We start from the raw sequence: 15,103 nt of genomic DNA, 5'->3' as shown, positions 1-15,103 counted from the left end.
ATATATTGGCTCTACCTCTGGAAATAATTTCCTTTTTTGCTAATGTCAACACAGAGTGTTCTGTGTGATTTTTACTTGATTGCTGCTGGGTTTTTTTCTTTATACCCTCCTTGAGAATGTACAGCATTGTGTATTGATCTATCTTTAAATGGGTATATACTGTATGTGGGCTCATATCAAGAAGACAAAATACATCTTGCAGTACTTTGCTAGACTATATAAATACATCTGATAAGAATCATCTTCCTCTGAGACGAAGAGCTGAAGGATAGAGGAGGATCTGTTGAACTTGAGACTGAAATAAACAGTTTAGCAGAGAAGAGATGCCGAGAGGTACTGCCAGAAGAAAATAACAGCTATATTCAGGCTTGTGTGTGAAACCAAGGAAACAGATGTTTCACATGTCAGTGATGGCCATAAATGCTATCAAGGTAGATAGCTGACTAGGTGTGTGTTGAGGATGTGTGTGCTGTGTGTCTCATTAATGAACTCAAGATGGGGAGCATATAAAAACATATTTCTCACAAGTATTTGCTGAGTTAATTTTCTGTCACGTTTCAGAATGAACTTCACATTGAAAGGGACGGCAGAACACACATCATGTTTATTTTCTTTATTTCACATAACATTTTGTTTTTATTATGACGCAACCGCCGTCCCCAGGGGGTTAATGCATAAAAATAAAATACAGTAAAAAAAGTAAGCAAGTAAAAAAAGTCAAAAGTTATCAAGGCTTTCTTCCCACTGTTTATCATTAAATGAATGCAAGAAATAAATTGTTCAATAATATTCATTAGTACCATTTAAAAATATATACATAGTGAATCTGCTAGTACAGTCATTAGAAAACTTAACTGAAAAAAGCAGATTCATGATGCTGTTAAATTGTAAATCAATAACAAAATACAGAATACAGTGTAAATGTATTTAGTTATCTTGTGCTGTTAAGTTCATTGTTCTACTCTGAATGGATTTTTTTGGCCCTACCCAGCACACATTACTGCTCATCATTACAGGCTACACTTAATTTAGCTCCTGAACCAAAAAGCAGATGGCTAGAGGTTATGACCAGGGTTTGATCTTAACTTTTCCACTCACCAGCCAATTTGGCTACTGAATTTTTAAGTTAACAGTCATTCAGAACTTCTAGCCAAAACAAAAATATCAGAAATAAACCAGATTATCAAAGTCACAGTTTATGTTAAAATATATTTATTATTAAATCTGATTCTGAATCATTGTATTGATTTCCTTTACAACAGTCAATCACTGTTTGATACCATAACATGGAAATAAAAAAATTAAATGGAAATAAAAACAAAATTCTCTTTGACTTCTCTCATAGTTGCCATTGAGATTACCTGCACGTAGCAATAAAGACGCTAGGGCACTTTTTGCCCAAAAGTCTTGGACATATGACATTAATGAGAAAAGGTTGGAAAAAGTATCCTCTTAAAGCAGGGCTATGCAGTTTCGGGAATTTCTTCGCTGTGTTCTCGCTTTTTGCTCGCAGCTTTCTCTATAGAGCTCCCCCTACAGCTTCAGAATAGATATTTGACAACACTGTCGAAAAACTTGTTGGCGACTCTCAGATACCAGAGGCTAGTAGATCAACGACAGCAAAGCAGATGGGACATTCTTTAAAACGTCATCTTCATTCGGGTTCGAACAGCGTGAGGGATAGAGATGCGCAGATGGGCTATCACAAAACTCATCATCCGTCCGCCATCCATCCGCACCAACGTTTTTGACCCATTTTCAAAACCACACCCACCCGCCATCCGCTGATTGGGCGATGCAAAGTGAACTCCGTCTCCGATCGGCGCACAGGGACAAAAATTAATCCATCCATCCATCTTCCGCTTATCCGGGGCCGGGTCGCGGGGGCAGCAGTCTAAGCAGAGATGCCCAGACTTAAATGAAATGCACTTCAGCAAACCTGACCTTATCTGATAGGCTACTGTACAATATTTTCATTGTAGCCTAATAGAAAACACATTTTGGCACATCATTTCAACATGCTGCTATTTAGCCTACTTTTAATGAATGCCTATTTCACTTTATTTTTTAGCAAATAGAAAGCTTGAATAAATTAACAAGTCATTTACATTATAGGCTTATTAACTCTACGCACAGTAATGTCAGGTTGACGACTATAGAGCTGGTAAGTCCCGCCCCTTCCGCTAACCCCGCTGGACCTCTAGGTTGAAAAATCGTCAATGCAAGTGAATGAGAGACAATAATTATTTTCTAATCCCGTTTGAATTTTGCAATGAATGTGAACATATGTTGTCTGTGAATTTTTTATATAATTTTTCGTGTAAAGAATGCTACAATTTAGCGGGTATAATTTTCATACGGTTAGACTTTGTGTGAGAGCACTTTGTGGACTACAACTCTTCGCTGCTTTTGACGCGTTTGATATACGTCACCACCACTAGCACATTGATCCCGCTAAACATGCCTGTGTCTAGAAGAAAGAACAGCCTGTTTTGTTTGAATGGTGACATTTGGGTACAAAACACACAGGCATCTCGATCTAATTCCTTAGATTATCGCACCGTGATTTGTGGAGGGAAAATGTGTTATGCGGTGACGTCACATATGCGACGTGTAGTCTTTCTCGTTATGTCTATTCCACAACTGCTAGCCAAAGAATCATACAATATACTATCAAACTCGTTACATGAGAAATTATATAAAAAATTCACAGACAACATATGTTCACATTCATGGCACAATTCAAACGGGATCAGAAAATAATTATTTTCTCTCATTCACTTGCATTGACGCTTTTTCAACCTAGAGGTCCACTTGGAGTTTTACGGATGGGCGGGACTTACCAGCTCTATAGGACAGCGCTCCCACCACAGGATGTAGGTATAGTCAGCTAACGTCTCGGTTACGTATGTAACCCTCGTTCCCTGAAGGAGGGAACGGAGACGTATGTCGTGACCGACAAATAGGAATCTCGCTAGAGAGCCAATCTACTTCGAGTGAAACTAAACGAGCCAATACACATTGGCATGCAATCATTTGCATCAGCTGCGCAGCCTCGCAGCGCGGGTATATAACGAGCAGCTGGTGATTGCACTGTAGTTTTTTGCTGAGGAGCCAAGCCGATAAGCTGGCTGCCCCGGCGGGCGGCAGCAGATGTGGCGACGGGACATACGTCTCCGTTACCTCCTTCAGGGAACGAGGGTTACATACTGTACGTACCCGAGACGTTCCCTGTCAGTCGGTCACTACGACGTATGTCATGACCGACAAATAGGAATCCCTACCAAAGCGCCACAGATTCTGCACCCCATCCAGCGCCCTGTGCAAGCCTCTACACCTTCTTGCCTGGAAGGACGATAGGAGGAGGCTTACACAGTGAACCTGTCACTGTTGTTCTGTGATAACCCATACAGTGAGATTATTGGATAACACTGGGAAGCGTGCCACAACTGAAGGAGGGGAACGCTGCGGAAGCCACATTCTCGAGGAGTTAAGTGGAAATAACATATGGACTAACCCGAGGGTTGTACAGCATATGAGTAGTGGGTGACTTAGCCCAAGGGAAAAACACGGGCTTCCGATTAGGAGCAGCCGTGGAGAATATACACATATGGGATCCCCGTAGGGTCACACATATGGGACCCAGCCTAAATCCGGTTCTCAAGGATTCAGCGGATAAAGGCCTGGCACCGGACGCTCCGCCAAGTCCGGCCCGAGGGTTTTTGGAGGACTCGCAGGTTTTTCACACTGGAGAATAAGGGTGCACAGTAGGGTGCAGCAAGCCAACAGAGCCGGGCCTCTCAGTGCTTCTACTCGTCTAGGGTGAGAACACGGGAGGAGACCGGCTCTACACGTAGGCTATAGTATCTAGCGAACGTGTTAGGTGTCGCCCAGCCCGCAGCTCTACAGATATCTGTTAGCGAGGAGCCACGTGCCAGCGCCCAGGAGGATGCAACGCCTCTTGTGGAGTGTGCATGCAACCCGAGCGGGCAGGGCACGCCTTGAACTTGGTAAGCCAAGGCGATGGCATCCACTATCCAGTGGGCCATCCTCTGCTTGGAGACAGCCTTTCCCTTTTGCTGGCCTCCGTAACAGACAAAGAGCTGGTCCTGACGCTTTGAGTTCTGTCCACGTACATACGCAGAGCACGAACGGGACAGAGCAAAGCCAGGGCTGGGTCTGCCTCCTCCAGGGGCAGTGCTTGCAGGTTCACTACCTGGTCCCTAAAGGGAGTGGTAGGAACCTTGGGCACATAGCCAGGCCGGGGTCTCAGTACAACATGGTTGTCACCCGGCCCGAACTCTAGGCACGATTCGTCGACCGAAAATGCCTGCAGGTCCCCTACCCTCTTGACAGAGGCCAGTGCAACCAGCAGCAAAGTCTTCATGGAGAGAAGCTTCAAGTCTTCTGATTGCAACGGCTCAAAGGGGGCATCCTGAAGTGCTCGAAGCACCAGGGAAAGGTCCCAAGAGGGTATGGAGGGGGGTCGAGGAGGATTTAATCGTCTCGCCCCCCTAAGGAACCTGACGACCAGGTCGTGCTTTCCAACTGTTTTGCCATCTATGTGGTCGTGATAAGCTGAAATAGCGGCAGCATGTACTTTGAGGGTGGAGGGAGACAGCCTTCGCTCCAACCCTTGCTGCAAGAAGGAGAGCACGGACCCTATCGAACATCTTCGGGGGTCTTCCCGGCGAGAAGAGCACCACTCGACGAACAGGTTCCACTTCAAGGCGTACACACGTCTCGTGGACGGCACCCTTGCAGAAGTGATGGTGTTAAGTACCTCTGGGGGTAAGTCACCTAGAACCTCCGCATCCCGTCCAGGGACCAGACGTGGAGTTTCCAGAGGTCTGGACGCGGGTGCCACAGGGTGCCCCGTCTCTGAGTCAGAAGATCCTTCCTCAGAGGAATAGGCCAGGGAGGGACTGTCACGAGGAGCATGAGTTCTGGGAACCAAGTCCGGGTGGGCCAGTAGGGAGCCACCAAAAGGACCTGCTCCTCGTCCTCCCTGACTTTGCACAAGGTCTGTGCAAGTAGGCTCACTGGGGGTAACGCATATTTGCGAAGGCCCCGGGGCCAGCTGTGTGCCAGTGCATCTGTGCCGAGTGTTCCCTCGGTCAGGGAGTAAAACAACTGGCAGTGGGAGGTCTCTGAGGAGGCGAACAGGTCTACCTGAGCCTCTCCGAACTCTCTCCAAATCAGCTGAACCACCTGGGGGTGGAGTCGCCATTCTCCCGGGAGCACAGCTCGTGATAGCTCGTCGGCCACACAGTTGAGCACACCGGGCTCGACATACATGGCTCGAAGCGACCTCAGATGCTTCTGACTCCAGAGGAGGAGATGGCGGGCGAGTTGCGACATGTGACGGGAGCGCAGACCACCTTGTCGGTTGATGTACGCAACGGTCACAGTGTTGTCCGTACGGACCAGCACGTCTCTGCCCTGTAGCGGCCTCTTTAGGCGGCTCAGAGCGAGATGCACTGCTAGCAACTCGAGGCAGTTGATATGCCAATGCAGTTGGGGAGCCGTCCACACCCCTGATACTGCATGCCCGTTGTACGTGGCTCCCCAGCCGGTGGCAGAGGCATCTGTGAACACCACAGCATGCCTGGACACCTGTTCCAAGGGCACTCCTGCCAGCAGGAACGAGGGATCTGACCACGGGCTGAAGGTCTGGTGGCACGCCGGTGTGATTGCCACCCGGTGAGTGCCGTGATGCCACGCCCATCTCGGGACTCGGCCGTGAAGCCAGTGCTGAAGCGGTCTCATATGAAGAAGCCCGAGCGGGGTTACCGCTGCTGCCGCTGCCATATGCCCCAGGAGCCTCTGAAAAAGTTTCAGTGGGACCGCCGTCCTGCCTTTGAACGTGTTCAAGCAGTTCAGCACCGACTGAGCGCGCTGCTCTGTGAGGCGCGCTGTCTGTGCGACCGAATCCAACTCCATACCGAGAAAAGAGATCCTCTGCACGGGGGCGAGTTTGCTCTTTTCCCAGTTGACCTGAAAGCCCAACTGGCTGCGGTGCCTGAGCACGAGGTCCCTGTGTTCGCATAACTGATCTCGAGAGTGTGCTAGTATGAGCTAGTCGTCGAGATAGTTGAGGAGGCGAACGCCCTGTTCTCTCATGGGAACAAGGGCCCCCTCCGTGACTTTCGTGAAGACACGGGGAGACAGGGACAGCCCGAAGGGCAGGACCTTGTACTGATTTGCTCGACCCTCGAACGCGAAACGCAGAAACGGCCTGTGTCGAGGAAGAATCGAGACATGAAAGTACGCGTCCTTCAGGTCTATCGCTGCAAACCAATCTTGGTGCTGGTTGCATCCGAAAATGCGTCTCTGCGTGAGCATTTTGAACGGTAGCTTGTGGAGGCTCCGATTCAAAAATCGCAGATCCAAGATCGGTCGTAACCCACCACCTTTCTTGGGTACAATGAAGTAGGGACTGTAGTGTCCTGACCTCATATCGGCTGGAGGGACCGGCTTTATCGCGTCCTTCGCCAGTAGGACTGCGATCTCCGCACGCAAGACATGGGCATCGGCTGCTCTCACTGTAGTGGAGTGGATGGCCCGAAACTTGGGGGGACGTCCCGTAGCGTGGTCTGAGTGTGCTGTGCAACACTACCTGGTTCCACGAGGCAGGAGGTGCAGGAGGCGGCTTGGTTGCGTTCTCGAACCACACACCGCTGCCAGCTGGCGACAGAAGAGGCGGATGAGGGTGGTGAGGATTCTTTCCTCCCACTACTCCCCAGGCCCTCTTCAGACCCAGAGATAAGGGAACTGCTTTTTTTTTTGGGTACCACTGTGACTCCAGTGGTGGAACAGAATTTTGTCTCAAAAGATTAATTTCCCGGCCCTTCACCAGGAGTGAGCAGCCCATCTCCGCGTCACTCGTCTCCGGTGATTGTTTCACCGACACTTAAACAGTGGCTGAGACGGGCGGTGTCATCCCCCTGCAGCGGACACAGTAGAGCAGGCTGTGCGAGAGTTGTTTTTTGCAGGGGATGACACCCGTGGCAATGAGTAGACTGAGGGGCAGCCCACGAGGTACTCTGGTGGTACGTCGGAGGAAGCGCTTCAGTCTGCTGCTGACTGTGGAGAACTGCTGGGCCAGTTCTCAACAGTGTCGCCGAAAAGGCCACCTTGTGAGATGGGAGCATCGAGAAAGCGTGCTTTGACTAGCTCTCACACCTCTACAAGGACAGCCAGGGCGCTTCTGGACCACCAAGGTGGACATCGTCTGATCGAGGGCCTGCGCTGTGACTTGCATGCCAATGTGTATTGGCTCGTTTAGTTTCACTCGAAGTAGATTGGCTCTCTAGCGAGATTCCTATTTGTCGGTCACGACATACGTCGTAGTGACCGACTGATAGGGAACAATATTTAACAATGTATACATATATTTTTCAATTGATTGGTTCAACCGCCTGCCACCCGCCCGAATTTTATTAAAATATAATTGTTTGTCACGTCAACCGCCCGAACCGCGGCTGTAACTGCCAACTGTGCATCTCTAGTGAGGGAGCGCAATAATGATAGAATTTTAGCAGATTTCTTTTTGCCGTAAAGCAATTCTTTACATCGCGAGACCTGATATCACGCGATACTTCCTGACGCCGCGTCCAGCTCAAAGCTCAAAGTTGCAAGTGTGTTTTTTTCCACTCACATTGGTGCGAAACAACCACCATTCAACCCGAAAAAAGTTATATAACCATTCCAATGACTCCGAAGCTGTTTGGTTAAGGTAAAAAAGCTGCATAGTTCACCTTTAATTGTCTCCTATAGGGCTCTGTCGGAGCGTTGATCGGTTGCACAGCAGACAGGAAGCGCCGGTCCACGCCTCGGACATATCACAGGCAGGCTGATCGCACACCCGTCGCGTCACTCTGTAGCCTACTTGCATTCAATGTGGTTGTCCAAAATGGTGAATCTAATTACAATACAGGCAAAAGTTCTCTTACGTAGAGTTCTCTCGTACTGCGTCGAAAGAACGCTACGGGAAAGATATTTCTTTGTCGAGATTGAAGCCAAAAATTAATCCTTAATTTTGTAATATTGTAAAACGCTTTTCTGAAGCATACAACCTAGGCGGAGCAATACAGCTCACCCATTGGCTGCTCTGCCAGAAAAGCACAGCCTATGCGAGGCCAGGACGCTGACCAATGAGGACGCTTCGCGCCCTTCTGCGTCACCTCCCGCCCAAACAGGCGTGGCCTAGGCCTATAAATACGAGCATAGCTGTCTAACACGCCGATTTTCTTAAATTCAACGAAGCTGCACGCATCGCTGGATTGATTCGAGCCGCCACAGCCGTCTGGATACAAGCACCTCAGCAGGACGAGCCCTTACCTGAAGCCGCTGGTCTTCGCCGCCTTCAGCCGCCGTTCCCTGCTGCGCTTCTCCGGCGTGGATATATCCTTTCAGTTTTGTGTGTGTTTTGTGTGTGTGTTCGCCTACCGCGTCACACGCTTTTTCCTCACAAAAGAGCACGAGCGTCTTTATAAAGATGTCTCGCTTTTCCTGCGGCTCCTGCCGAGCCGCGCTCATCGACGGGGACCACCACGAGTTATGTGTTTCCTGCTTGGGCGAGGAACATGCAGCTATCGCTCTCGGTGATGGCGGCTGCCATCACTGCGACATGATGCCAATCGCGACTCTGCGGACTCGCCTTGCATCTTTCGCCGAAGCTGCTCAACCGCCCCCTGTAGCGCCGCGCCGTAAAAAGCGCCGTGCTCAGCGGGTCCCGGAACCTCCCTCCACGAGGAGCTCGCCGCCGCCGCCGCTAGCTCCTCTCAACGTCTCGCTCGAGTCGCTCACCGACGGACAACAGCCGCAGCACGCCGCTTTGTCCGTTATGGATGACGACCAGCAAGCTGTATCAGAGGGAGATGATGATTGCTGTTCGCTTCTCGCTTCGGAGAGCGAGGGTTGGGCGAGCTCTGTGGACCTCCCCTCCCCCGCTGTTCGAGAGCGCAGAGGAGGGAAGATCAGCATCGAGGCGGAACTGATGCGTCTGCTCACACAGGCCGTGTCGAGCCTCGGCCTCGATTGGTCGACGCCCGAACAACCTGCACTCAACCGGCTGGATGGACGCTTCCTCTCTGGAGACCGCGCTGCGCCCCCCTCCAGACACGCACCGTTTCTTCCTGAGCTTCACGAAGAGGTAGCGAAATCATGGAAGGCGCCATTTTCAGCCAGAGTACGTACTTCTGCCTCGCCAGCATTCTCCGTAGTGGACGGTGCTCGAGACAGAGGCTACCACGCTCTCCCTCCGGTCGAGGAGGCGGTAGCGACTCACCTTTGCCCACCCTCTGCGGGACGGCGGGCTAAGGGAGTCCTACCATCCAAAGCTTGCCGCACGTCTTCAGCTCTGAACGGTCGCGTGTATTCCGCCGCCGGACAAGCTGCATCGGCGCTGCACACCATGGCGGTGCTTCAAATCCACCAGGCCAACCTCCTCTGCAAGCTAGACGAGGAAGGCCCGGGCGCGATCAGTGTTCCGGACTTGCGTAGCGCCACAGACCTAGCTCTTCGCGCTACAAAGTCCGCCGCACACGCCATCGGCAGGATTATGGCCACAGCGACTGTTTCTGAGAGACATTTATGGCTGACTCTCTCTGAAATGGCGGAATCCGAGCGCTCTGCGTTTCTCGACGCCCCCATTTCACCGGCTGGCCTCTTCGGATCCTCCGTGAAGGACTTCGCGGACCGATTCGCCGAGGTACAGAAAACTTCGCAGGCCATGAGACATTTCCTGCCAAAGCGCTCCAGTTCCGCAACAGGCCGCCCTAAACAGCCGCCTGCCCGAACTCAGCAGCGCCCCGCGCCGGCCCAGCAGCAACAGGCCCGAGAGAGACCACGGTCTCGCTCCGCCGGACGCCGCCCGCCACCGCGTGGTCCTCGGCCCAAGATCTCAATCAAGCCCGAGGCCTCGGCGCCATCCTAGCCCTGCTAGGAAAAAGACGGTGTTCGGGTCCCGCTGCGGCCGGACTTCCACCAAAGATTCCCGCTTGTACAGCCCTAAGTTCCGTGTTTGTACCAGTGTACTCAGCAGCCAACAAACCGGCCGTAAAGCCCGTTTGCCTGCACACAAACGCCGTTTTCACGGCGACCCAGATAAATCTAAAAAAGAGTTTAATTTCTGGTGTTCCGGCCAAGGCCGATGGTGTAATGTGTGTAACTGCAATGCCCACCCAGTGCCCATTCATTCACACAAGCACAGCCCCGTTCAACACAGGGTTTGCACACATAAAATCGGCTCACACCGATTGTGCTTTACGTGTAGTGAGCGTGCCCACTGTCCAGTGCCCACAACCACTACACACTGCACGTTCCGCGGTTTCTGTAAAAACGAAACTAACGAACGGTCAGTCAGTACACAAACACAGTGTCCCCGGTGTTATAAATGTGCCCGCCACCAAGCGCCCACGTTTATTCACAAACATAACGAGCCCCGTAGGGCTCGCCCCGCGTGCTCTCTCTCAACTCAGAGAGTCGAGCGCGCGCGGGACGCATACTGTGTTAAACATGTCCCCCGCCTCAGACGCCACGGCGTCCATGTCACAGCACATGGTTGCTCTCGTGTCGCCGCCATTTCGCGACCAGAGCCCAGATTACATTCAACCCCTAGTCACACGTGCAGATGCATGGGAAGGACTACCCGGGGTTTCAGAATGGGTGCTAGAGACTATAAAAAGAGGCTATTCGCTACAGTTTTATCGACGCCCTCCCCGTTTCACGGGAAAAGTCGAAACCACGGTAAAAACAGAAGTAGCACATCTACTTCGAGCCGAAATAGCGAAGCTATTGAGCAAAGGGGCCATAGAGCCTTTATCTCAAGCTCAGAGCGAAGGGGGCCTGTACAGCAGATATTTCCTGGTACCGAAGAAAGACGGGGGTCTCAGACCCATTTTAGATCTAAGGCGTCTGAACAAAACGCTTGCAAAGCGGAAGTTCAGAATGCTCACGACCAGAGGTATCCTCGCGCAAATTCGCCGAGAAGACTGGTTTATGGCAATAGATCTGAAAGACGCGTATTTTCACATACAAATTGCGTCACGTCACAGGCGATTTTTGAGATTCGCCTTCGAGGGCCGGGCATATCAGTACACAGTCCTGCCATTCGGCCTATCCCTAGCACCTCGTACATTTACAGTGTGCATGGACGCGGCGCTGGCACCCCTGAGACTCCGGGGCGTTCGAATTCTGAACTATTTGGACGATTGGCTAATTCTGGCTCAATCGCCGTCAGAACTCGCTCACCACAAGACACTAATACTCGATCACCTCGAGTGCTTAGGTCTGAGGGTCAATTGGGAGAAAAGTTCACTGTTTCCCAGTCAAAGGATCTCCTTTTTAGGACTGGATCTGAACTCACTGTCTATGACAGCACAGCTGTCATCACAGCGCAGGCGAAATACCCTGCAAATGGCGAAATCCTTCCTCAGCGGCCACATAGTGCCACTCAGGAGATTTCAGAAAATGCTGGGCCTCATGGCCTCAGCCTCAACAGTGCTGCAGTTGGGCCTGCTGCGCATGCGCCCACTACAGTTCTGGTTGAGAGCGCGCGTACCGCGCCGAGCATGGCTACACGGTCGCTATCGCCTCAAGGTCACTCAGGAATGCATTTCAGCCCTGACACCATGGAGAGCGTCAGACTGGTACCGGTCAGGTGTAAGCCTGGGGACTTCCTCGAGCCTGAAGGTGGTGTCCACGGACGCGTCCACCTCAGGCTGGGGAGCACTGCTCGACGGCAGTCCGCTCTTTGGCCAGTGGTCAGAGCGAGCCGAACTACCGCACATAAACTGCCTGGAAATGATGGCAGTGGACTTTGCGCTGAGGACACCACGTCCTGGTCCGCTCGGACAACATGTCGGTAGTAGCCTACATAAACCGCCAGGGTGGCGTGAGATCCCGGAACCTATTCAGGTTAGCGGAACGCATACTGGTGTGGGCCCAGCACAACCTGCGCTCGTTAAGAGCAATGCACGTGCCAGGCCACTTGAACGTAGGCCCGGACAGACTCTCACGGAACAACGTTCCCACTGGAGAGTGGTCCCTACACACACAGACAGTGCGTCTGCTGTGGAAAACGTTCGGCAGAGCGGAAATAGACCTGTTTGCAAACCAGGAAAACGCTCATTGCCCAGAATTCTTTTCGAAGAGCACGAACGCGCTGGCCAGAGTCTGGCCCCGCCGCCCGCTCTATGCTTTTCCTCCTGTCTCACTCCTGCCTCAAGTGCTGGAGCGTATCAGGGAGAGCGGATGCTCAGTACTGCTAGTTGCTCCATTCTGGACGAATCAGACCTGGTTCCCAGCTTTGATGCGACTGAAAAGTACTGCCCCGTGGCCGATACCAGTGAGGAGAGACCTCCTCTCACAGGCCAAGGGCTCGATTTTGCATCCTCACCCCGAGCTTTGGTCCCTACACGTATGGGCCATAAACGGGTACCCGCTAACCTCCCAAGAGGAGTGTTAGACACGATCGAACAAGCTAGGGCTCCGTCTACTAGACGGCTCTACGCTTCCAAATGGTCGGTGTTCTCTGGATGGTGTTCAGATCAAGGTCTGTCACCACTTCAGTGTGGAGAACCGGAGATTCTCTCCTTCTTGCAAGAGCTATTGGATAAGGGAAGAACCCCATCCACGCTCAAAGTCTATGTGGCTGCCATATCAGCGTTCGTTAATCCAACGCTTGGCCGTTCACTAGGCAGGAACGACCTGGTGGTCCGCTTCCTGAGAGGCGCCAGGAGGTTAAACCCTCCAAGGCCTCCTTCAGTCCCCGTGTGGGACCTTTCTACAGTGTTGAACGCTATGAAAGGGGCCCCTTTCGAGCCTATTCACTCAGTTGACATGAAACACCTGTCTCTCAAGACCGTGTTTCTTTTGGCTCTCGCTTCAGTGAAGCGTGTGGGAGACTTGCAAGCGCTCTCAGTGAGAGCTTCTTGTATGGAGTTCGGGCCAAACGACTCTATAGTCGTGTTGAAACCGAAGCATGGGTACGTGCCTAAGTCCCTCAACACACCGTTCAGGGCTCAGGTCATCTCCCTGTCGGCCCTGCCGGCCTCAGAGGACGGAAATAGCTCCCTTTGCCCGGTCAGGGCATTAAGAGCTTACGTGTCCCGCTCCGCTGTTTTTCGACAGACGGAGCAGCTCTTCGTTTCGTTCAGCGGGCGCTCCAAGGGACGAGCCGCAACGAAACAGAGTCTGTCTCGATGGGTAGTGGACGCCATTGCGCTAGCCTACGCATCTAGAGGCTTGGAATGCCCTTTGGGCATCAGAGCACATTCCACGAGAGGCATGGCCTCCTCATGGGCTTGGTATAGCGGAATCTCGTTACAAGATATCTGTATGGCGGCAGGCTGGGCCTCCCCGTCTACATTTATTAGGTTCTATAACCTAGAGGTTCCTGCGTTGCAGGCTAAACTGCTCTCGGTCTAGAAGACTATGTATAAGTGTTCCTGCCCCGCACTGCGGCCCAGGTCACTTCAATGGTAATATGTACAAGTGCTCCTGCCCCGCGCTGCGGCCCAGGTCACTTCAATGTCTAATATGTATAAGTGCTCCTGCCCCGCGCTGCGGCCCAGGTCACTTCAATGTTTTAAGCATCACTCACTGACAATGTGTCCCATGAGCATGCTATTACCCCTCATATATATCTATATTTACATATATATGCTATTATGCCTTGAGAGGCACTACTATAAGGGATGATGCTATTTTAGCCGCTCTCCTTATACTTCTTGGGGTAGGCGCTTGTATACCAGGGCGCGCGCGCCCTTAGGTGTCTGTGTCGATCCAAGAACACGCACGGCGGTTTGCATAGGGTTCCCGTAGCGTTCTTTCGACGCAGTACGAGAGAACTCTACGTAAGAGAACGTACTCGGTTACTAACGTAACCTCGGTTCTCTCTAGGAGAGGGAACGAGTACTGCGTCTCATGCCGTGCGTGTCCACGCTGCGTCGCTTCATTAACGAAAATCGGCGTGTTAGACAGCTATGCTCGTATTTATAGGCCTAGGCCACGCCTGTTTGGGCGGGAGGTGACGCAGAAGGGCGCGAAGCGTCCTCATTGGTCAGCGTCCTGGCCTCGCATAGGCTGTGCTTTTCTGGCAGAGCAGCCAATGGGTGAGCTGTATTGCTCCGCCTAGGTTGTATGCTTCAGAAAAGCGTTTTACAATATTACAAAATTAAGGATTAATTTTTGGCTTCAATCTCGACAAAGAAATATCTTTCCCGTAGCGTTCTTTCGACGCAGTACTCGTTCCCTCTCCTAGAGAGAACCGAGGTTACGTTAGTTACCGAGTACGTTCACTTCAAGAATGAACAAAGTGCTGTCAATGAGTTTGAATAAAGGTATTTGAAACCCCCAAAAAAGTGTGACCTACAGGTAGGCTATATTATTTAGACCCACTGTATATGAATTATTTTTATTCAAGCTTAAAAAACAAACCTGTTACTAAAAACTGCATAATACACAATCTCCTGTGGTGAAGTCGGTTGGCTACGTACTTATATTTGTCTTAAATCGTTGTATAGTTGTGCTCCGTCGGTGTGCGTACGGTCATAAAAAACAATGTGTTCGAATTTTAAAGATGTGGCGCTGCGCTGCGTTTCTCTCAATGTGCAACCCTCTTTATGTGTTGTTTTGCTAATGTTTGAGGCTCCTTTTAGGGGAAGGGCAGTAATAGCAATGCCCTGCAAAGTGATAGAACATCATTTATAAAAAACCCGCCAAATTGAATAGTGTATTGATATGCGTTATCCACCACAGTGGATTTTCACCTGCATTTGGGTGTTTTAATTTCAATGACACATGATTTTTCTGAGTTTTCTCCACACACACACACACACACACACACACACACACACACACACACACACACACACACACACACACACACACACACACACACGTGTGATTAGAAAAACATTGTGACAGTGGTTAGGTTAGCAGATGGAGTAATTGCAGGCTTTCTATTGCTCTGGAAACTCAGCGAAAAGGAAAAGAACCACGAAAGACTAAGCATAAAAGAGATGAGGAAAAAAGTTTTGTTTTTGAACAGAAGGAAAGGTTTAGGATGAGCAAATTCAGATGGAGTGTTTCTCTC

At 51.0% G+C, this 15,103-nt stretch overlaps 2 protein-coding genes across 5 annotated transcripts in view; both read left to right on the top strand.

Moving 5' to 3' along the window:
* Positions 1-15,103, top strand: part of abr (ABR activator of RhoGEF and GTPase) — a 270,755-nt gene that overhangs the window by 144,086 nt on the left and 111,566 nt on the right. The gene's annotated exons all lie outside the window — the stretch shown is intronic.
* LOC306996138 (uncharacterized protein) lies at positions 12,130-13,680 on the top strand. Its single transcript, XM_079608323.1, has 2 exons — positions 12,130-13,527; positions 13,581-13,680. Exon 1 carries the CDS (start codon positions 12,259-12,261, stop codon positions 13,432-13,434), a length of 1,176 nt encoding a protein of 391 aa, XP_079464449.1. The 5' UTR covers positions 12,130-12,258; the 3' UTR covers positions 13,435-13,527; positions 13,581-13,680.

Source organism: Phoxinus phoxinus (genome assembly GCF_949152265.1).
Source record: "Phoxinus phoxinus genome assembly, chromosome: 3".
Lineage (NCBI taxonomy): Eukaryota > Metazoa > Chordata > Actinopteri > Cypriniformes > Leuciscidae > Phoxinus > Phoxinus phoxinus.
Note: the sequence above shows the minus strand (reverse complement) of the source record. Positions and strands in the feature narration are given on the sequence as shown.

Coding starts and splice junctions, on each gene's coding strand:
- LOC306996138 (XM_079608323.1), top strand. CDS start 12,259: ATGCTCAGTACTGCTAGTTGCTCCATTCTGGACGAATCAGACCTGGTT.